This window comes from Strix aluco, chromosome 23 (assembly GCF_031877795.1).
Source record: "Strix aluco isolate bStrAlu1 chromosome 23, bStrAlu1.hap1, whole genome shotgun sequence".
Classification (NCBI taxonomy): Eukaryota; Metazoa; Chordata; class Aves; order Strigiformes; family Strigidae; genus Strix; species Strix aluco.
Window position 1 is genome coordinate 4,517,181 of NC_133953.1, and position 24,174 is coordinate 4,541,354.

Below are 24,174 nucleotides of genomic sequence, written 5' to 3' on the forward strand. Positions count from 1 at the left end.
CAAGTCCACGTCTCCTTTCACATATCCTCCCACTTCCAGCCTCAGCAGTCTTGTTTGATGTCAAAGACACTCACTGTACCTCTCGATCGTCCTTGCTCTAGTATCTTTTCTGCAGTAGAGAGGATGAGTAAAAGGTAATATGATACAGGCAGATTCGCTGGACACAGTCAACATTTTTCTTTTGCATATGGTACATATTGTGAAATCTCCAATACTTATATACATTTGAAAAGGTTTATATTCAAGCCCCAGGACACAATCCAGTTCTCAGTACAACAAACAACAGAAGCTGAATGCAAAACCTTTCCAGATACACTTGTACCTTGCATAACATTCTAAGATTAAAGAATACCATGGAAAAAAGACCCATACACATAAACTGAGAAGTGGAAATAGCTTTGCTTTTTACTGTAAGTGTCATTTAAGGAGGTATGATACTCAATCACTGGAAACCTGTGATTTGAACATGAATTTATTCATGCTTCTGTAGTAAAGAATGTTTCTTGGTTGTCTTCCTTACGCTAACAGCCTATACACATGCCTTGAAACAGTCAACATTAGTTATCTCCATTAGCGTGTTTTATCTCACCACAATTTGAGTCATCTGCTAGCGACTGCGGTACCTCACAGCATCTCAAATGATGCAATTTAAAGCTCATGAATTATATAATGAAAAAGACCAACTGCTGAAATGCTATGTTGTTCAGCGAGACCAGTTCTGTCAGATGAAACACAGTCTTCCCCCAAATAATGTTTAAGTATAGAAAAATCTTTCACTGTGTTTGACTTAGTTTTTCATCACTTAAATTTCAGAGGCGAAGGAAGAACTTAACTTTACTTCTAAGTGATGAGACACACCATGAATCAAAAGTGTCATAAATCTCATTATCACTCCTGTATGGAAGCTGGTAATTGGTGCAAGACAAACAGCTTAAGCTGTTCAGATAAGTGCTCTTGCTGAAAATGCACCAGGAAGTGCTTTTTTTCAGCTAAGCACGAAGGTTAAAATCACAACAAATGCAATGCAAGAATTTAAAGTGAAATCCAAGCGAAGAGGCTTGAAGGAGCACCACTCCACCAAATCCCTGTTAGTACCTAAACAGGGCAGGGATCTGACTTTTAGGGACCTTGGGCAGGCAAAGAGAACATCATGCAAACAGGCGAGACAAAACGTGCATGGACTTCCTTTACCCCACCGTACATTGCCACGACAGCTGGAAATCATAAGGGGAGTCTGGTGCTGGAAAGTCTCCGAAAGAAACTCTTTGCTTCTAGCAAGATGAATAATACACCTGATCCCTAGTTGTGAGCAAACACTACAAAGGAATAATTAGAAACTATCTGACCTGAAACCCACATGCCCATTACTGTGGTATTTTTCCACCTACCACAGGTGAAACAGAAGATGGGCTGGACCTGGAAGGGGAGGGGTGGAGTGGCAGCACAAGATGCTGATTTATAAAGCACTAGCAAACAGTGCTCTTTCTCCACAGGCTTTGGACAACAAACTCGCCCTGCCTGAAGGATGCCGAGGTGCAAGCAGGATTCCAGCTAACATCTGCTTGCCAGGCGAGAGGGAACTACAACCTCTGTGAGCTTGTGCACTCCAATAGCCAAAACTGCTCTGAGCCACTTCAGTCTCCAGTTGGGCTTTTGCTTTTCATCCTGAGACTTTAGCTTGGCTGTTTCACTCCATCAGGAAAGGAATAAACTCACCAAGATGGTAAAGGTGAGTGCACTGTTCATGGAACTGCTGCTACTGCATATGTGTTTCTTCTTAAGGACAAGTATTCATTTAAGTTTTAATATGTATATGTATATTATAAATACAAGCTAAGTGAAAAATGGAACTAATACTAGACACAGTTGGGCATCCAGTGTAATGACTAAAATTTTCACTGTAGATGGGTATGCACCTTTAATCCTAAAAATTAAAGACATCAGATTGGATAGGGAAGAATTCTAGGACTGGTTAGTTTCATAATCAACAGTTTCATGAACACTATCCCTTTAGCAAATGCCAAAATCTGAGATTTTATGAAAACGTGCAGGTTAAAGGCTAAACATAGATGATGCATAGAAGTGATCAATAGATTTTACTAACTTCTTTAATTTTCTTTATTATTCTCCTCCATCTGCTAAGTTCTCACAACAGATAGTTGTTTTCTTTCTCTCATGGTTTCTCTACTTTATGGGGATTTGAAAAACTGAACAGATTTTTGGGTGGGATAGTTGAAGAGAGAAGGAGGAGAAGGAGGAAGGTGAAGGAAGAATCCCAATAGATAAACCAGATTGTGAATCTTTGGCAAGGTAGAAAAAATAGAACTTCTTGTAAACAGACTTTGTCCTTTATCTGGAATGTGTCATCAAGCAAATTCAAGTGCTTTAGGAAAAGGATTTCAGACATTTAGCTCCCCAAACTACTCACCAGCTCTTAGCCCTTCCCTTCCTCAAGATACAATGTCAAGACTTAAACATTCCTCTAATTAAAGAGCATCTGAGGACGAGATGACACTTTTTAGTTCAGAATGATATTAAGTACTAAGATGTCCCAATCCTTTTTTTTCCTGTTGTTTCCATTACTTGAGCTCTCTGGTTTAGTCTGTATGTAATTAAGATGTCTCCACTCAACTCATCTGAAATATTACCTCTGCAGGAGTCCAAACACTGACAAATGCCCTCCAGAGTACGTATGTACTCATTAGACAGCCAGCAGCAGCCTACGAGCTCATCTGTCCCACTAGTAAAGCACACCATCAGATAAGATCCAGTATGACTCTCATGAGCTCTGGTGGTTAATCTCTAAGGAAGCCTCTGAAATGGGGTCAACCAATAGTTCTTCTAAGGCATGGCATGTAGTTTACAAGATAATTAGGATCTGGAACGTTATGATTATAGAAGCTGGTAAATTAGCAACACAGGAAGTTTGCCCTTCAGACTACGGTATTAACTTAAAGTTGGGAAACAACAGAACCCCCAAGTTATCAATAAAAGCAAAACATTGTCAGAGGTTTAGCAGCTGCCCTTGGTTAACAGTTTCCTGTACCTGGTACTAGATCAGCAAAACCAAGTGAAGAGTTTTCTAACTCCCTGCCAGTTCTAAGCTCTACATGAAAAGAACCAGACTTGCTTCTCCCTGGCTAGCAGTGTGGTTCCATTCTCGCTATGTGATCAACCGTAAATCTGTAAATATAAATGTTGATTTTAATTTTAAAAGAAAAGTAAAACTTGAAGTCACGTATCTAAAAGGCTCCAGGAACAGACAAGTTCTCAATGAATAATTTTTACCTCTCCTTTCATTTTAAAAGTCTTCTCCTTTTGCACTGACCTCTTCTTGGAGCTGATAAATGACTTGAGGGCTTTCACTAGCAATGCTGAGATCCTGGGCAGTATTCCTACACTTTGTTTTAAACCATAAACTACTAAAAGAGTTGCACATCTCTAAAGGAATCGCTGTAATTTACATCTGCTGAAGACCAGATTATCATCACTGTAATACACGCTGGAGAGATCTCAGGATAAGACAGGAGCTAGCACTCTAAGTTGCCAGGAAAGAAGAGACAGTAGTAATTTGTAGCTTGTCTAAAAAAAAAAAAAAGTAGATTTGTCAGAGTTTGGCTGGTCTGTGGTGTTTTATACTGTTTCCTTCAAGTCCCAGAAGATGTTCATCACAATACCAAAACCTTATTTCTTTTACAGAAAAAGTCTGACATTTACTCGGTTGAGATCTGTGGGACAAAAGATCTAGAAAAAACAGATATTGGAGATGAAGAGGAGAAGTACAAAGACTTAAAAGGCAACAAGAAAAAAAAGAAGGCAGAAGACCTTAAGAAAGAAGTGGAGCTGGTGAGTTGCTAAGGTCCCATTAGAGCTGGCAGGACAGCTCCTCCCCGCTGTCTGAACGAGGGCCGGTGAAGGGGAGCGAAATGCCGATGCACTGTCATTTTAACAGAAGACACGCTGCGCTGAAAATCCTAACACAGGGAAGGATTCACTTCCTTACGCTCCTGAAGTGTGCCAGAAAAAAAGCTGTGCATGCCTGTAATGAATTAATTAAGCCCCTGTGGTACAGAACATTTTCTCCCCAAAATGCAGTTATTCCCCAGATGGAATAACTGTAAATCAGTATTTTCTGTGAACTGCCACTTGCACAGTCAGCCAGGGAAGAGGGAAAGGTAGAAGCACAACATTTTGCTCCACAGCTTTCTAGTAGATCTAAAAGCATCCTTCAGCTTTAAGCACAGGGATTTTTTCCCCCCCAAAACTAACTGCACTGTATTTCAAGGACAGTGCACTAAGCTCAAGAAACCTGTATTTTACTTCTGGCTTGCTACTGACCTGCAGGCTGATATTGGAAAAGTTTCTTCCTCTCTATGTGTTTCAGTTTCCCAATCTGAAAAACGAAGGTAATTATACTGACCTCTTTTCTGAATTGCTTTGAGAGCAACTCAAAGGAGAGGCTATTTATGGGCTAGATGGTATTTCAAAGGTAAGAAAACCCCAAAATGGACCATCAGTTTACCCACCGGGTTTCCAAGATCTACCCAGGACTAGCTAAACAATTCTCAGTGTATCTTATCTTTGCCACCAGGGGATGTGACATTACTCTCATGTTTCTAAAGAGAAACCAAAGCACAGACAAGATAATTGACTCATCCAAGTACCAATGAATCATTCTGTGAAAACAACTGTGAGATCTCTCAAGCTCTTGGCTTCTAAATCTCAGCTCAGCACAAGATATAATTAGGTCAATGATACCACAGAGGTGTCACTGCAGGGAAAGGAGAAGAGCTTTGAGATTTCCCTCTCCCACACCCTTTTTACCTGTGGTTAGAACCTGCTGTTTCTTTCTACAAGACTGTAGCAAATAATTTCACATACCCTACCTTGTCAATCATGTGCAAAGATTGTTGTCACACACATTCTGACACCACACCCTTTCCTTCTATCAACATATTGCCTATGGTACTGAAGGCTTGAGTCCTGTAGCATGTAAAGAGGAACTATTTATCTAAAAGAAGCACAGACATTTGTGGCAAGCAGTATTAACACGAAAACACCATTTTGTTCTTGTGACAGATTTGCTGGAGGAGGGAGCTATTTACAACAGTACTCTCAAAAGCAAAAGAAAATATCATCTTCCAGTGAGAGATATTTTGCTTATCAACATGCACATTGTCTATTCATGAAAGTGAGATGTCATACTAGCAACTGGATCCATGGTCCCAGATCCAGGCAGTTTGAACATTCTCCAGCTCCTGAAATAAAAACTTCAACATTCTACTTCTGACATTCTTCTGACATTCTACTCACTATCATTTTCTCTTTCTTTTGGAATTCAGGATGACCACAAACTCAGCGCTTCAGAGCTGGAGGAAAAGTATGGTACAAGCATCAACAAAGTAAGTCTGTAGGGCATCATTAAGACACTGCCTGAATCAGTTGCCTTACTTTGCCTCCGGCTTATCCAAAGCTTCCTAGAGGCAGTAGGAAAGCATTCAAATCAACAGACTCACACAGAGATGTATGTGTGGATGTACGCATGCACGAGTATGAGGCACTAACTCCCAAAAAAGCCTAAACGAGCAAGTCTATGTGCAGCACTGACCTGGATTTAAACTCGAGTTTCTCTCAAGTCTGAAGAAGTCTGATCTACTGTTTGGAAATCAAAAGCCTTGCACAAAACATGACCTCAAAGTTGGCACCAGGACCTCAGTTTTTCTAAAGTTTTTATCTGGTATTTGATTTCACTACCATTACTTTTTCACTAGCAGTATCTGTAACAATTTATAGCAAGAGTGCACACTGGAAATTATTTTATCTTGAAGGAAACACTAGATTTGAGAAACTATACACCTGAGTCCCTTTGACACCTAACAATCGAATGAATATCAGCCTTGCAACGTGGCCAGAGTACATACAAGAATTTCAAGAAACCCATGAACTACAAATGTCTTGGTGGAAATACAGAAACAGCAGCAAAAGAACTGATGTCTGGTTTTCCCCAGCTTTCCAAACACTTAGTACAGGTATATGCATGAAAACTCCTAAAGGACACAGCCCCAAATTCAATGCTCCAGTAAAGAAATATCTGTTTCTTCACAGCAGATAATTAATAGTAGCCACTCTGAAATCAGAACGTCTGGATTACTGCAGCCTATCTGTGACACAAACAATATTTAAGGAAAACCAGCATGTGAAGTTTGTTCTGAGTTGAGATAAAAATCTGGTTTTCTGTGACTTCATTTTAAAAATGTCATTTACTTTTGCAGGGTCTCTCTAGTGCAAGAGCAGCAGAGATTTTAGCTCGGGATGGTCCCAACTCACTCACTCCTCCCAAAGCCACCCCTGAAATTGTTAAGTTCCTCAAGCAGATGGTGGGAGGGTTTTCCATCCTCTTATGGATAGGAGCTGTCTTCTCCTGGATTTCATTTGGCATTCAGCTTGCCCAGGGAGCTGAATCACCCTTCGACAACGTAAGTAGTTGAATAACCACAAAATGAGTATTTGACCCTTTGACAACCTAAGTAATTTACGTACTACTTCACAGTTATTCAGTAACTACAAGGAGACTTTTTATTCTTTCAGGACTCTCCCTCTACGACTGAATATTTCTGATAAATGCTCAAATACCTGACATACCACTTCCACCGCAGAGTGCCTATCCAAAGGTTTTATAACCACTACCCATGATCATAATACTTGAGTACTCATAAGAGCAATACTAAAGTCCACAAAGGACTCCAGAGTTGTTGACTCCAATTCCCTTATGAGTTACACTCTGCTAGGAATATAATTTTTGGGTTTGTGTCAGGTATAGATTAGAGAAGGCTTTTAGAGACCTGGGAAATTTACTATTAAAAGCCCTTTTCATACTCAAAAAACTTGATCATTAGCAGGGCAAAACTTGAAAGTTCCTTTCTTAAACTGTGTTTTAATCTGACCAATACCTCATTTTAAGAGTCTCCTGAAACAACATAGAACTATGATTTATTCTAGCAGAGGAATTGCTGGACACTTGTCTTAAATTAACCAGATTATGTCTTTTATTGATTAGCTCTACCTTGGAGTAGTCCTGGCACTGGTTGTCATCCTCACTGGTATCTTCGCTTACTATCAAGAAGCTAAAAGCACAAACATCATGGCCAGCTTCAGTAAAATGATTCCACAGGTGGGAATAACCAATGCATTTCATTTGAGATAAAAGTTCACTCTAATAACGCACCTCAAAACGACAAAAGCACGATAAGCTCAACTGGAATGTATCTCCTGGTAGGAGGTTTAAAGGATGGCACAATGCCAATTTTTGTCACACTTATGTCTTTCAGCAAGCTCTTGTCATCAGAGACGCAGAAAAGAAGGAACTGCCAGCAGACCAGCTGGTGGTTGGAGACATCGTGGAAATAAAGGGTGGAGATAGGATCCCAGCAGACATTCGTCTGATCTTTACTCAGGGTTGCAAGGTAAACAGTACTTTGAAGAGCATGGGGAAAGAGGAAAAACATGGTTTAGAGACTTTTATTACATATAAAGAATTTCTGCACCCCCAATATGAGTTATAAGAGCTTTAATTAGACATAATCTAACTAAATCATAGAGCACAGAAGCTATACTGTGATGCTCAGCTCATCTAGGACTAACATCTCCACTCCCTAAACATCAAAAGGAGCCATTAGGTCCACATCATGTTCTAGCAATGCTCTTTACCAGGACAGAGGCAGAAATACCAACATGGTATTACGTTTCCATGGATCTGGAGGCAGATCTTCAAACCACTTTTTCGTTCAGGCTGCTACTGAAAAATCCCACCGACACACACACACCACTGACTGAACTAAATTCCCAATAGATTCTCTCAGTGACAACAGCAACCCTCTTGGAGAAAAGGCAGAGATTACGGCCCTGTCACTGGTTGTTAAACGTGCTGCCATCTTCCCTTCTGGGCTAGACATAACTGCGTGTTACTAACTTTAATATGGGCATGTCTCCGTTTCATTAAAGGTGGACAATTCTTCACTCACAGGGGAATCAGAACCACAGTCCCGTTCCTGTGACTTCACCCATGAGAACCCCTTGGAGACCAGGAACATTGCATTCTACTCCACCACCTGTGTGGAAGGTGCGTACACAGAGAAGGGCCTCCAGAAATGTCACCTGCACAGGGTGCTACATAAGACTTCTAACTCATTTTAAGCCATCCTGCTTCAAGGAATTCCAGAAAGGTTTAATTGCTCACAAGAAACTATTGTCCCAAGCACACCAAAATACAGCCCTAAGCACCAGGCTGGCCATACTTGGTATCAACCGGCGAGACGTTTGTTTTAACGCCTGGCCTGGTTACAGGAGCAACAATCAAATAATTGCAGTTTCCTTGTGGTCTTTCCATCACTATCTCTAGGAATGTCAAGTTGCAGATGCCTCTAAGTACTTGTGGATGCTTCCGTGCAAGGGCTCTGCACACATAAACACAGTGTTCCTATTCTCAGCGCTTAAAGGTGTGTGTGTCATACCTGACAAACTATCTGCTACGAGACTGTACAGTGCCCAGGATAACACTACATTCCTACTGCAATGCAATCAAAAAAGACTCTAAGTAATGAAAATAGCTTCCTTTCCCTTCACCTAAGGGGAAGAATGTAATTCTGGGATGAAGTCTCAGTCACATTAAGGCTGAGAAGGGTCTTCAACAATCAGTGCAGAAGACAGGAGTGGTCTCTCCTGGAGCTGACAGTCTTTCATTCCTTTGCAGGCACCGCTACTGGCATTGTAATCAACACCGGGGATCGCACTGTCATCGGGCGGATTGCCTCTCTCACGTCGGGAGTAGGAAATGAGAAAACACCCATTGCTATTGAGATAGAACATTTTGTCTACCTGGTGGCAGGAGTGGCCATTTCCATTGGTGTTCTCTTCTTCATTATATCTGTTTCTATGCGATACAAGATTCTGGACTCCATCATCTTTCTAATTGGCATCATTGTGGCAAATGTGCCAGAGGGACTGCTAGCCACAGTAACGGTAAGTCTATGTTTGAATTCACTGGTTGCCACTGCACTCCTGCAGTCATTACCACGGTTCATCACTCATAAGTTCATTACAGTGCAACGCTAACCAATGAAGGACAGATGAGCTATTAAGTGACTTGGCCAAGTTGAGTTTGAAATAGGGGTGGTGTTCTCCATGAAACTGAAAGCATAAAGATTTCATCTGGGAATTCCGGCATAACTGAGCTATTAATTTTAAAAGCTGCAGCACAACAATCCAGTTTGAAATAAGGTTCTTCAAGTACCGTTCTCCCTCAATTGCTAACCAGTGGAATGATGTGACTCATTTCCCCACAACCTGTTCCTATCTGGAAATGAGGATATTGTACCCTAAAAGTCATATGAAAATTCCACTTACTAACACCTATAAGGTATCACTAAAATATTTGGCTGAGAAACAGCACACCTGCTAAGCACTGTTAGCTCTAAAGTACATCAACAACAAACAACCAGCAGTACTGCAATAATGAAGAGAATCATTTCAGGACTCATTAAGTTGGTGATTAGGACCTGCCCCCCACCACTGTAGGTTCTTCCATCTAAAACAGCCTCTTAACTGATATATCATTCTTATTCCTAGCAGCAGGCAAGTAGGTTCCTCTCAGCAGCAAGTGTACTTGTGCTAGTTACAGTCAAACCTCTAACCTTAATAATGCTATTAAAAAAGACAAAAAAAATGCACTGCAGTCAACCAAAAGATAAATTTTTTAAAATGTTCTCTTCCTAAAAAATCCAACACAAAAAGCCTAGCAGAAATATGTAACCTCGTTGCATCATTCTGTAACTGTACCTCACTTACAGCGAGCTGAACTTCTTTACTTCTGCCAGGTGGCCCTGTCTCTGACAGCCAAGCGGATGGCAAAGAAGAACTGTTTGGTGAAGAACTTGGAAGCTGTAGAAACACTCGGTTCTACCTCCATCATCTGTTCCGACAAGACAGGGACCCTCACACAAAACAGGATGACTGTTGCTCACCTCTGGTTTGATAATCAGATCTACTCAGCTGACACCAGCGAAGATCAAACAAGTAAATATGGCAATGGGGGATCTGGGAAGGGGCAACTACTTGGATTGAACCTGTGATGTTTCATACCTACCAGCTGTCAAACTGCTGTCAATGCGAATGTCTTTTGATAGCTGAACCAGAAATGTTGTCCTTCCACTAAGTGTAGTGTGCAACAGCAAAGTCCCTTCTTAGCCAGGTAGAGATGAGAAAAAGAGAATTAATATTTGAACTCCACTCACAAAAAGTTAAGTCTGAAGGAAGTTCTAATCCTTTTGCCAACAGTAAATTTAGTAGGGAAATAAACAGAGAAACATCATCTAGGCAACTTTGCCAGAACTGCTAACCGACGGATGTAGAGGTTTGCATCGAATTGTTTTTCCATAACAGAACCTCTCAAAAGAACGATTTCCTTCTGCAAATAATTCAATCCTGTTGTTTCAAACTTAAGCTTCTACTTCTATCACATCATATGCTAAAGGATGCAATGTGTAAATGTGTATTTTGCTTCCTCTTAGCCCAGCCTTTTGATCAAAGTTCTCCATCATGGACAGCATTATCAAAAATTGTAACTCTCTGCAACCGGGCGGAATTCAGACCAGGACAGGAGAATCTCCCAATAATGAAGGTACTGCCTGCTTCACATCGGCTTATTTCTCTTCCTCTGAGAGAAAAATACATGGGAGTTGTTCTGTTTGACTTTAGTAATCTCCATTTTACCATGCCAATCTTCTAAGTTACTGTTTATAGTAGTATTACTGCTATACACTCACAAAAGGTACAAGATCACTCAGTTTAAAACCCCCACAGCCAAGAGCATCTATCCCTACAAGGAAGAAGGCAATTCAAGTGGCAAGAATTACTACACTAGTAATTGCTACACTATTAATTTAATATAGCAAAATAGAAAAGGTAAACATGCCTTTACACATGACTGCTGAAGGTAGTAAATTCTGGTGACCAGAATACCAGGCGAAATCCCTGATATCTACTGTTTACTCCATCGATGCCTTTCTCGGTCATTTGATTCTGTGCTTCAGTTAGCTCCCCCGTACATGCCTGCCGCTACCCTAGAACTGCATTAAAAGCCACCACACAAACCTGAAAGTGATCACAAATCTTGTGCTTTCACAGAATCAAACACTAATTTTGTCTCTTTGCTGTAGCTTAGTTCTAGCAGCAAGTGCAAAACAGATGTCCTACATTTTTACTGTAATAATTTTCCAGGACAACCTGAATATAGCAATATAGAGTATTAATATGCTGCTTAAGCATATGACATGTTATAGAATCATGCAAACTCTCCTGATGGAGGTGCAGAAGTATGTGTGCTATAAACCGTTTCTTCTTCTGTGCATACAGAGAGTTGTAGTAGGTGATGCCTCTGAAACAGCTCTGCTGAAGTTTGCAGAAGTCATTTTGGGTGACGTTATGAGTATTAGAGCACGGAACAGGAAAGTGGCTGAAATTCCTTTCAACTCTACCAACAAATTCCAGGTGTGTTTCATTTTTGGAAATTATGCCAGATTGTTTCCAACTTAAACTGTTTCTATCACTGGGTTTAATGCAACTATTTGTGAGCAAGAAATCTTAATGGGGTAAATTCAATGACAGAGGAAATTTAAGCTATTATAAATATAGTTCATTCCATTTGATGGAATGTATGATATCTTCAAGCAAAAGAAGAAACATTACTTCCATGCAAAGGGACAAAAACCAGAAACAAATGAGGATCATGTATGCTCTTTCAAATAATTTCATATTTGTGGCACACAGCTTTCCATTCATGAGACTGATGATCCCAACGACAAACGCTTTCTGCTGGTGATGAAAGGTGCCCCAGAGAGGATTTTAGAGAGATGTAGCACCATCATGATCAACGGCAAAGAAGAACCACTGGACAGTGAAAAGGCAGAAGCTTTCCAAACAGCATACATGGAGCTGGGGGGCTTGGGAGAGAGAGTGCTGGGTGAGTCCAACTAGAGGGGCTATCGGGGAACTGTGGTGTAAAATGGCGTTTTAAATCCTGGTACAATCCAGCGTGTCTGGCCATTATTCCTCCTGCAGTAGAGGGAAAAAGGGGAAGTGTACAGCCTCCTTAGCAGAGCATGAAAACCACATTGATGTGCTGTGGCAGGGATGTCCTTACTGCTCTATACTGATGTTGATCTGCCACACCGAGCAGCCAAAAACCCCCTAAGTAACCCACAAAGGAAAACACTCTTCCCTGCTGGCAGTATCACTAACTTTGCCACAAGAAACACTGACTCTCTGTGAACTTTGATGTGAAGGTTACAGTGGCAGGTTAAAAAAAATCCTTCATGAAAAGCTAATGGTTAAATACACTGGAGTTCTATGGACAAGAGCAAAACCTGATGCTATATAGCAAGGTCTCCTCTTTCTCCCTCTATTTCCTGTACACACATCAACCTAAGTTTCTTTTCAGGTTTCTGTCATTTGTACCTGCCTGAAGATGAGTTTCCAGACACCTATCCATTTGACACAGATTCCATGAACTTCCCAACCTCCAACCTGTGCTTTGTTGGGCTCTTATCTATGATTGACCCACCTCGTTCCACAGTGCCAGACGCTGTCTCAAAATGCCGCAGTGCTGGGATCAAGGTAGGGATTTTACAACGAAAAATACAGTGATTCTACAGAAAGACTCATGATAATATAACCTTTAAGATCTTGCACCATGTTGTCATTAAGTATCTTTCTACCAACAACTCCAAAAATCTAAATGTTCATTCATACCATTCTACAATTGTAACTTAAAGGAAGTAATTGAAGGTCCCGAGAGGCAAACCAGTTTAATTTAAGTGGGAATCGGACTATAGGAAGTGCATAGAACCCCAGGACTAGAAATCCTAATTTGGAAAAGCTCAGATACTGTCTCATCAGATCCATTTCTAGAATATAGAAACAACACCAGCTAGAATTACTTACTTGTAAGCAGAGTAAGGTAACAGAAACAGTTCTTGAGAAGGCATTAGGATACAGGGCTACACCTGTTATAAACTTCCATGCACAGGAATCACTAATCTCAAAACTGTTTAAGTTGAAGCTGAAGCATTAATTCTCCTAATTTCATTCCCAGGGGACCCACAAGTAAACTGTCAGCTCTAGGCAGAGAGGCAATCTAGTTACATAAAGGAAATCAGTATTCGGAATTACTGATCTTAGATGAGATGAACCCCAAGTCCCAACCCCGATGAAATTTTCTGTAGTCTGAAGACGGATCTGGCAATTGGCAACTTTTCTTCAAGAAAAACAAGGAAAAAAAACTGTGTTTTATCTGTCAGGCCACCTTAGTCACAAGGATCCATTTTAAGATGCAACATTCTAACAAGCTCTCACCTTTAAGCATACCCAATATAAATTCTTATATAAAGGCTTCTTTATTCTGCATTATTCTAATGTGGCTGCCTGGGACAAGTTCTTCCTTTACAGCCCTGATAAAATAGCACCCGTAGCAAGAGGTAGAGACCAGATGTCAATATAAAGCCAAGTAATTAATAGTCATAATCTGTCATTATTACGTACATAGCACAGCTTTCCACGTTCGGATTCTAAACCGCTTCCTTATCTGCCACAATAGCTATTTCCCCTTATCTCACGCCAGCCATTGCATATACATTTGTCACTCTGGCTGAATGCTTGTGCCTTCCTCAGGTTATCATGGTCACTGGCGACCATCCAATCACAGCCAAGGCCATTGCCAAGAGCGTAGGCATCATTTCAGCCACCAGCGAGACCGTGGAGGATATTGCTAAGCGCCTCAACATTCCTGTTGAGCAAGTCAATAGAAGGTAAGAGCAAACGGAGTATAGGGGATACCCGGGGGTTCATTTTCAGAACTCTATCCCTTCTCCCTCCACAATGCTCTTATTGCCCATTTCTACATCACAGCTCCTTTTTGCTTCTCTGGTTTTTGATACATTCCCAGTCACTGCATCCATCCAACGTGTCATCTCTACCTAAGTAACTATATGTCTAGGTCAGTGGCTCTCATTTTCGCTGGCCCTTCAAAAAAAGACCAGTAAATTATGCTTTGCAAATCATGTTGGACTTTGCTGTCACTGTCCATTTGACAAAGCACACACATGAAAAACAAAATTTAAGAGCACGTGACCTAAGGACCATCAGTCCAAATTCCTCTTTCAGCCATTAAATGTGAAAAAAATAACATCATAAGAGAAAGATAAAAGCTCTTTTCTGTAAAGATGTCTCCTTCCTCCACTGTCCCACCCTCCCACTCAGAGTCCTCTTTAAAATGCATTTTCTGCTGTTATATCTGCTCAGGAGGAAGCTTCAATTACTCCCCTCTGTATCTAGGTAACTGTAATTCACTCTGGATTTCTACAATGGCTTTCATTCAACACCTGCTGATTAACAACTAATGCTTCTGAAATTAACTCAATTTGCTGCCTTCCGTACTATCAAGCCCCATACATTCTATGAGTGTGCTATTTTTATCTCAGCCTTTTGATCTGAAAATTTACCCAGCTTTCCCCTGGCTCTTGCAGAGAAGCTACAGCAGCAGTAGTTAATGGGATGGAGCTGAAGGATATGAGCTTGCAGCAGCTGGATGAAATCTTGTGTAACCACTCGGAAATAGTCTTTGCTCGGACATCGCCCCAACAGAAACTGATTATAGTTGAAGGCTGCCAAAGGCAGGTGAGTAAGAGGTGTAAAAGGTTTACACAGATATGGCTACAGGGCACTTGTGAGGCAGTAGCTTTCCACAGGTATCATCCCCAAGACGAGAGAGTGGAAGCCAATTTCCAATGCTCCCTAAGCTCTGTTTATACTCTTTTCACTGTGCAAGAACACTATCTAACAGATTGCCACAAACACTGTCTGGACAGAATCCCAGCTACTCAAATTCCTGTTACAGGCTCTGAACTCCTATTGACAAAATGAGCTTTTCCTAAGTCTGATTGGCTTGGAGCTGTACCAAGGCCCTGTCTTTTGCATATAATTCTGAGAAGCTGCTGCTGTGCTGCACATAAAGCCTCCTGGGCAGAGGCTGGACACTGTATGGGAAGGAGCCTTCCCTCAGGAATTCTTTAAACCCAGATAAAAGCAACATGTTACCACATCCTCTCTTCTTATCTCTTGTGGCCATTTAGATCTATGCACTTCCCACCCACAGGAATGTTTAGAAGCGAAAGTATGAATCCCACAAAATGTCATAGCATGATTTATGTAGGACCAAACCTTATCTATGTTACTTTCAAAGACTGTAAGACAACCCACAGAAAGCAGGATTTAAAGAGAGTTTTTCCCATCCATGGGCAATGTTACATAAAGGAGCATGGAGTGCCGCCAGCACAAGAGGCAGGAAGGAAAGAAATGACATGTGTAGAGCTCTGAAAAAGATGCAAATTGTCATTAAAAGATTCTCCCTTCAGATATGGCATCGTCCAAGTAGATGCTGTGAACTGAAAGCCACGCTACTGTTGTACCTGAACTTTGCAGAGAAAGAGATGCGTCAGAAGACATTATTTCATTTTTATAATTATGCCAGAGCTAAGCCTTCCAATCAGCATTATCAGCTCTTTGCATTTAAGCCTGAACTGCTTTCAGGAGAGTAAAAAAAAAAAAAAAAAAGGGATAAAATCTTTCAATTTCATCTCTTTTTTTATTTTCTTTTTGGGTAGCCTTTGGCAGATTGGGGGTAAATGTGTTCTGCACTGCTTAGACACCCACCCTCCTAGTAGATTGTAGATTTGTCTCTTTAAAGATGAAAAGGAACACCCTCCCTGCCTCAACTCAAACCAGCCAGTCTACATGCTATGTTTAGTATTTAGAGCTTCTAAGCCCTTCTGTACATGGCATTATTTATAGGTAGTGACACTGTGCTAAATCCCCACAGGGACAGGACATTCAGTATTTGTATTAATCAGTTTGTCAGGCTTTTTTTCCCCACTTGGAACACTCTGATTGCTATCAAGCCATGAACTTTTGCATCAACTATAACAGGAACTATTTTAGCTGCAGTTGATGGTTTCATTGGAAGACAACAAAGAAGCAGAGTTGAATAATCAGAGTTTTCCATCTATTGGATTACTAGCACAATTCTAGCATAGCCTGGCAATGACCAGAAGTTGTTGGGATAGGATGAGAATAGTCTTCAACTGAACAGTTACATAATTTACAGTTAAGATGAAAACTGAATGAATCTATAAGCACTTCACAAAAAAAAAAAGACAAGGACAGAACATGTCGTGGCAACCAAATCTCCCACAGATGCCAGACATGACCCTGGGTCTGCCCAGACAGGGGTAGACCATATATTTATAGACAGTCTACATTTTTAAGCCCCCTTATATTCCACAGAAAGAAATGATCAGATTAATTGCATTTTAAGTGCCTCTAATTTAGATGTCCTGCTCTTTAGGATGTAGTAAATCATATCCCTGAATTTCCCATTTCTCTCTGCTATGAAGGGATTCTAGATGACAAACTCAGATACAGACATCTATCACACAAAAGCCTGAGGTTGCCGTATCAATCCTATCTAGTGTCTTTCTGATCACTGGCTATGTTTTATGTGGGTACGAAAAGGATTCAGAACTTCATATCAGCATTTTTCTTCTAGGGATTTAAAGACAGGGAGTGTGCCGAGAGCACTGTCCTTAGGGGAAGGTAGCACCATCTCCTCAAAAAACCCACATCTGGATCCTTTTGTGTATTCCAGGGAGCAGTTGTTGCCGTGACTGGAGATGGAGTCAATGACTCCCCCGCTCTTAAAAAAGCAGATATTGGAATTGCTATGGGTATTGCTGGTTCTGACGCAGCTAAAAATGCAGCTGATATGGTACTGCTGGATGATAACTTTGCTTCTATTGTCACAGGAGTGGAGGAAGGTAAAAATAACATTGCTATCCACTTTCTTAGCTGAAAGCTGCTGTCAGCCACACAGCACTAGCGGGTCCTCCTGATCCTTCCCCTCCTGCACTCACCCCCCACCCCCCTTTTTTCTTTCTGGATTTGATATTTGGAAAAACTGGAAGTTAATTCCATTTATACACACATGACAAACAGACAATAAAGAACTCGTCCCCCTCTCGCACACATAGCATCGGTCTGCTGTCACTGCTTGTTCAAGCTCCAGACAAAAGCGCTTCCCATCTTGCTCCTACACAGTTGAGCCTCACAAAGGTACAAACTGTTTTCTTTAAGTTTTCACTCTCTTACTTGCTCACGCATCACCTTCACCGTGCTCCACCTACAACAGTAACACACATGCTACTCTTCTTTCACCCTAAAGAGCTCGTGTTTTCCATTAAAACTACAGCGTACTGTAGAACAGGACTTTTTCCTCAATCTTTTTCATTGAAAGAGATTTTTTATTTTTACTCGAATTTTCAGAAGGCTCTAAGGAAAGGTAGGTTAGTAGTTTAAGAAAAATCACCACCTAAATGCATGAGGAAATGTATGAGGAAAGCAGACATAAGTAGTGTTTTCATTTAATTTAGTTAAATATTGAAATTTTTTCTGGAAAACACTGTTGACAATTAGCTTTTACAGAAGCGTTTCCTTTTCTTCCAGGCCGCCTGATCTTTGACAACCTAAAGAAAACAATTGCCTACACCCTGACTAAGAATATTGCTGAGCTCTGTCCCTTTCTCATCTACATTATTGCCAGCATTCCAATGCCCATCGGCACTATCACCATCCTATTCATTGACCTGGGCACAGACATTGTAAGTTGGGGTCTTTTAAGTTATTTTATGCGGAAATATCATGACAAGTGCTGGGTGCAAAGGGACAGGCAGAACACGGGAAGATTTTGTTGCCTTACCCTGCAGCTGAATAACAAGATAGTGAAAGAGTAGAGGGCTAGATTAAAAGCAGCCAGGCATAGAGAAAAGAGTAGAAAAACAACCTGCAGAGGGGGAGCGAAATGAAAAGACTTCTGATCCATGCTGACAAGCAAAACTCAGCACTGTGCAAAATAACAGTGTGTTTCAATGAAGAGATCATACAGATTGCTGCAGTCACTAAGGGGATGGATACCAGACATCTCAGAGCCCAGGCCCAGGGACCTGAAAGACCCCTTAGTGTTTTCAGCATCCTCTAAGCCCTCTGTACTGTCATATGATCATCAGACCTATGAAACAGTTTCAGACTTCCCTCAAATCCTTTATACATCTCAAGAGAATGCTACACGGATCCTTCTTTTGTTTGCTCTGTATACTGAAGAGGCAGGGTATGTGAACAGAACTACCTGAGAATTGGAACTTTTCTGATAAGCATCTGAGCAGCAGGCAAATGTTGCCACCAAGACTCTGACGGTTTATTTCTGTTGTAGATCCCCTCTGTTGCATTAGCCTACGAAAAAGCTGAGAGCGATATTATGAACAGGAGACCTCGTAACAAAAGGAAAGACAGGCTGGTGAACGAGCAGCTTGCTGTGTACTCCTATCTGCAGATTGGTAGGTTGGCCTGTTCTCTGAAACGCTGTCTTGTATCAGCAAACCAAGACAGACTCAAGTTGATTCATTTTTTAGAAAAGGGGGAGCTGAAGCTCAACTCCTTCCTCTGCCTTCCTACGCAAACTTCTAACTCCCTTCTGTTGTTCATTATTCAACAATACAAGAGGTTTTTATCTACAGAGGTCAAGAACCTTAGAGCACCAAGAGCTCTAAAACCATCTTTAGACTCATGGCAAGTTTCATGCCATAGGAAATAGGTCAACACTGATATCCAGCACATCGCCAGCCTTCCTAAATTTTGCTTCTTCCTAATTTCGACCTTTTTGCTTTTACAGGTATCATGCAGTCAGTGGGAGCCTTTATAACCTATTTTACCGTGTATGCTGAACAAGGTTTCCTCCCTTCCACGCTGCTTGGCGTGCGAGTCGACTGGGAAAACAATGCCATTAATGACTTTGAGGATTCATACGGACAGGAATGGGTAAGTCACACTGTCTCACCCAACACTTTCTTAAAAATTCTATACTCTCCTCCAAAATAAAGGATTATGGAAAGAGAGAGGGATTTAAATGCAAAAATACTTAGTTTTCATCTAATGGTCCCTCAAGATAGACTCTTTAGAGCTTCCTGCCACCTAGCTCTTTCATTCAGACTCCATTCTTTCAGTCATTCATTCTACAATTTGCCACCTTCTGATTCAAAGTCCCTGGAAATGGACCTTCTTCTCTGGTCTTTATGTTTAGACCCATCATAATCGCTCAGCCTTGATTCTGAACAGAACTACTGTAAAGTACTTGGCTGACTCTCCCTCCCCCTTTCACTCCTCACTCCCCCCCACTCATTCTGCAGAAATCACAAGACACAGAAGCCATTAATAAATCAATATAAATACCTCCTTACACCAAGCTCATGCTTCAGCCTCGTGACTCATCCACAGTACCTAGCGGACTAGAACAACTGGCCCAAATCTGATCATTATGTATCTAAATCTGGAATAACTCTGCATTTACACCTTCATAACTAAAATCCTACTATCAAGGTTTGCAGTCACTTGCACAAGATGTGAGGGTCCGATAGAACACTATTTGATTTTTCTTTCGCTTTGCAGACTAAACACCAGAGGATGTACCTGCAGTGGACTGGCTATACTGCCTTTTTTGTCAGCATCACAATTCAGCAAGTTGCTGATTTGATCATCAGGAAAACACGAAGAAATTCCATTTTCCAGCAGGGTCTTTTCAGGTAAGTTTTGCAGAATCTTTACCTGACACGAGAGGCTAAGTTAGCCTACTGCTAATTTTAGAAGAAGGTTAGCTCAGTGATTTAGCCCACTCGCATTCAGCCTTTGAACAAAGACCAAATCTGACTTCAAGCAGCTGCAAATCTCAGACAAACATTTTATTCTGCCTCCCCTCACCCCCTTTCCTACTTCATGATAGGGGTTTTCTTTAAAGAAAGATGTTGTACTGGTTACTCTGAAAATACATCAGCTTAAAACTAACTCTCCACTCATTAAAATGTTTCCTACAAAAAAAGGGAGTTTCCTCTCCAGTTTATTTTATTAAGTTCTTTATGTAGTGATCAATAGAGAGCACAACTGGACTTCTCTAAGATAAGTTTAGCCTCTGAGGAGAGGAGATACCAGCTGGTCAGACCCCCTGAGAGAGTGCTGGCTGCCTCTGCAGAACACTCTGCACCCTTCAATCCCATGGAAGCCAGGGAGTTAAAAATATCTATTTGGGATGGAGGCCACATGTAAAAGCTGGCATTTAGAGTATTTCCAATGGGAAAGCAAATAGTTTTCCTTTATCTGCAGGTACAGAGCCTACACCTATGTATATTTCCTTCTTACATTTACATCTGAGTCACAATGCGCGCATTCACAGCGCAATAGAAGCCATGACTAACGCACACTGCATGTCTGCCTAAAGCTTGCTTTAATCGAGGGAGGTCAGGAATGCTCCCAGGAAAGACAGGGGCCTACCCAACGAAAGCCGGTCTTCCACCTGCTCCCGTGTCTGCAGTGCTCACCGGCCGATGCAGAGCATCCGAGCTAACTACCAGAGCACAACCCCAGCCCCAAGCGCGGCAACGGCTGCTGCTTTATGCTGCGGCATCACGTTTTTATGCCTGGACAGAGGCACGTAACCCTTCCTCTTCGGTTCTCTTGTAGGAACAAAGTCATCTGGGTGGGTATATTTTCCCAAATAGGAATTGCTCTGATTCTTACCTACGGTCTCGGACATGTTACAGCCCTGAACTTCACGCCGCTGAGGTGAGTTTTGATGCCAGCGTGCTTCCCCTGCCCTCCACATATAAATGACACGGACTCACCATTCTGCCAGAAACAGACCAATGGGAGTGGGATGCCCATGCAGCACAATTCCAGGATAAATATTTAAGAATATTCATTATGAAGAACAGGGTAGACAATTTCTTGACCAAAAAGGGAATTATTTCCATAGTTTCCACAAAAAAAAAAAAATCCACTACTTTTTCTACTAGATTTACTACCAAGGATCCAGCAACCTACTTGTGTAGAATAAACATTTTGATATTTTTTCCAGGATTCCCAGTGTTTTGGAGAGACTAGATAGCATTTCACTTATTTTTATGCAAGCAACTTTTATTTTAAATATACCACTGTCAGAAATTTTCCATTCTTCTGCCATCTTCAGAGACTGTAATACCACCAGGCAACATTACCTTCTGAAGAGTATCTGGAATAAATTACTTCAGTAACTACTTAAGATTGGGAAGCTTACATGCACATCATCATATTTCTAACTATTTGAGTGCTTAAGTTAAAGGAAAAAAAGCTAAAAAGGCCAGATTCTCTTTTGTGACATCAGATAGAGACCCCAGAAATTCAGCAGAGTGGTTAGATGCATCTGACTGAGAACCTCTTCTCCCACTCCCAGGTTTCAGTACTGGTTTGTGGCTGTACCATTTGCCATCTTGATATGGGTCTATGATGAAGTCCGCAAGCTGTTTATCAGGAGATACCCAGGAAGTAAGTAGATTTTTCTAGTTTAGCATTTTAAGATAAGGTGTCCTTTCCTGACCTCTCCCTCATACACCTACCTTCGCTGCTGCTGGCAGGTGGACTGCTTCAAAATGGACCATTTGTTCCCAGTGATTACTTTTCCTTTCCGAGGAAAAAATAACTGTTTTTTCCCCCCCCTTCCCTTCTCCTACTACAGGCTGGTGGGACAAGAACATGTATTATTGAAACAGTCCTTATCACTGGTTGTCTTCCTCCCTGTGGAGAGCTTCTTCCCCACCTGACACAGCCTCTGCTGCTTTAATGTCCTGTCTGTGCAATATCAAGCATGGGTTTGCCCCATGAAGGGGTGAAGAAATTTCATGAATTTAATGAAGAAATAAGGACTTTAGAGGTTGATAAATTACCTCCCACTGTACTGTAAAGCTGAAACTTGTCTAGAAATTGAAATGCTACCTATTTTTGTAACAAGCACAATTTTCTCTCATTCAAAGATGAACTTGGAGAGTACCCCAAGAGGAAAATATGCATAAAGGAAAAAAAAGAAATGCATATAATCTAAGGCATTAATTTGCACTAAAGGTGGTGTTTGTCAATTTTCTTTTTTTGGTGGAACTGAATTCCAAGTGAGTGCATACATAGATCTGTATTACCTTACCAAGGGTAAAAACGCTGTATAGGAATAATTTGATAATAAAACTTTTTCCAGAAAACAGTTCTCCATCTTATTTTCTTATAAAGACTAAAAGAAACTGAGTGGAACAGGAAAGGATCTAACCTCTGCCAGGTCAAAGAGGAAAGAAGTGCACACCTGCTTTTTTTTGCCCCTATTAACAGACTAACATATTTCAAATGCCCGTTCAGTTTTGACAAACACATCTTGAAAGCCAAGGCACAGCCAGTGGATTTGAACACTTTGAGATAGTCACTTGCCAAAGGCCAAAGGCCACAATCTCTATAGCAAAACAGACCTTAGCATGCATTAAATAGCTACAGTTAAAGTTCTATTTGAAACCAGGTCTTTAATGTGGTCATTTTATCAAGAACCAGTAGGTACCACATCTTGTTTAGACAGAGGCTTTACCAATTTTAAAGCAAAGGATAAATAATGTATGTTGATATTCACATTTAAATACAAGTCCAGATGAGTTTTAGAGAAGAAACAGGGGCAGACAGAGAACTCCCGCTGCAGCAAACAGCAAGAGGGATTACCAACGAGAAAAAAAAACAAGAGAAGAACTGAGGGAGAGGAAAAAGAAGAGTGTTTTCCAGCCTAAAGCCTGCCTGTTCCTGAAAGTCCACACCCTTATGTGCTAGAAGCTACTTTCCATTTTGTGAACCTCCCTCCTCAAAACTCCTCTCCTTGATACTTGGCTGGGTATTATATCAGTTATACTGGATATCAGTGTCTTTCATGCATAGACATGAAGAGGAGGAATGACAAAGGAAGAAGGAAGAGCGACAAAAAATAAGCATGTAAACAATGGGTGAGTCCAAATTCCAGATAGATGTGCTGCTTATCACTTGGTAATGCAACCCGGCAACACACCAACAACAAGTATGCGAGGTGCCAAGCTGACTCATTTCAACACCTTGTCATTTGTCAGGAGTCAGGACTGATTTGTTTTGTCTTCTGCTTAAAGACAGGAAAAACACGAGGAGAAGCTGTATGGGCAAGCAACATAACCCACTTTCCCCCATCTATAGAGCTGCAGTGCTTAGCCAAAACGTCATGTTCAAACACCGACAGGAAGAGGAAAGAAAAGGGGTGGGGGCAGATTTTGAACAATGTGGGTGCAGTTACTGCACAGAACCAGGAAAACATAGAGCTATACTTGTTTTACTATGAAAACAAAATACATTTTCTTGAAAAAACTTGTGGGTAAGATAACTTGGACAGGTTGTTCACTCACAGAATATATAAGATGCTAAAAGCACCGAGAAATGCAGCGGTTGCCCTGCAAAACCTTCTGAAGAGTGAAGAGCCTGTTTTCTCTCACTTGTTGAAGACTGAATCTACAAAATTCTTACAAAAGGAAATTTCTCTTATTGTGCTCTAACTCCTGATGGTTATCACTTCAAACACATCACACTGGCTGAACAGGAGAGTACTATCTCTAAACACTGCCAACCGTACTGCAGTTTTGTTTCTGACCTCCCTTTGTTACTTGCAGTACCTCAGCACCTCTGACTACATTCACAGCCAACATATCATTTTGCTGCTAATGCAAAACAAAAACATACTCAAGAAACTGTACACACAGAATCTCACAACACAGCAAGAGAGACTGACAAAACCACAGAGCTATAGAAGAGGAATTTCCCAGGATTTCAAGGCCAAGTGACAGTCTTACAACTGTAACACTGGAAGTTAATCCGTCTTCATTATTTTTCTAGGAAAATTTGTCCTTTGCCATGTCACAAACCATTCAGTATTTGTCCGACAAATGCATCTTCCCCAAAATCAGAGAGAATTTTGACACATGGATGTCCTTAGCTTGAAGAAGAGTCAAACAAAGAAATCAAGAGAAATCAAAGTAATATAAGCTGGAAAAAACTCAACACAGAGGGGAAAAAAAAAAAGATTTTGAGAGGAAAACTTAAAAGATGGATGTGATGCATCCATTTTAGCATCAGCATATGCTTCTGAGAGTAAAGCAAAAGAATTCTGTCATA

The 24,174-nt window shown here is 41.0% G+C and overlaps 2 protein-coding genes across 2 annotated transcripts in view; one reads left to right on the forward strand and one right to left on the reverse strand.

Annotated features, from left to right (window-relative positions):
• The window catches only part of LOC141933892 (uncharacterized), a 98,741-nt gene that overhangs the window by 20,521 nt on the left and 54,046 nt on the right, over positions 1 to 24,174 (reverse strand). The window lies entirely within an intron of this gene.
• Positions 1,509 to 22,211, forward strand: ATP12A (ATPase H+/K+ transporting non-gastric alpha2 subunit). Its single transcript, XM_074848578.1, has 23 exons — positions 1,509 to 1,729; positions 3,700 to 3,846; positions 5,343 to 5,402; positions 6,273 to 6,476; positions 7,058 to 7,171; positions 7,329 to 7,463; positions 8,002 to 8,119; positions 8,750 to 9,018; positions 9,873 to 10,071; positions 10,566 to 10,675; positions 11,410 to 11,544; positions 11,824 to 12,016; positions 12,494 to 12,669; positions 13,723 to 13,859; positions 14,577 to 14,727; positions 16,754 to 16,922; positions 17,608 to 17,762; positions 18,371 to 18,494; positions 18,830 to 18,975; positions 19,603 to 19,736; positions 20,668 to 20,769; positions 21,416 to 21,507; positions 21,698 to 22,211. The coding sequence occupies exons 1-23, from the start codon at positions 1,721 to 1,723 to the stop codon at positions 21,724 to 21,726; spliced, it is 3,108 nt and encodes a 1,035-aa protein (XP_074704679.1). The 5' UTR covers positions 1,509 to 1,720; the 3' UTR covers positions 21,727 to 22,211.

What these genes read in the sequence shown, in the direction of transcription:
- ATP12A (XM_074848578.1), top strand. An exon ending in GTACTCCTATCTGCAGATTG is followed by an intron (nt 18,495 to 18,829) that starts GTAGGTTGGCCT and finishes TTGCTTTTACAG; the next exon opens with GTATCATGCAGTCAGTGGGA. An exon ending in TATCAGGAGATACCCAGGAA is followed by an intron (nt 21,508 to 21,697) that starts GTAAGTAGATTT and finishes CTCCTACTACAG; the next exon opens with GCTGGTGGGACAAGAACATG.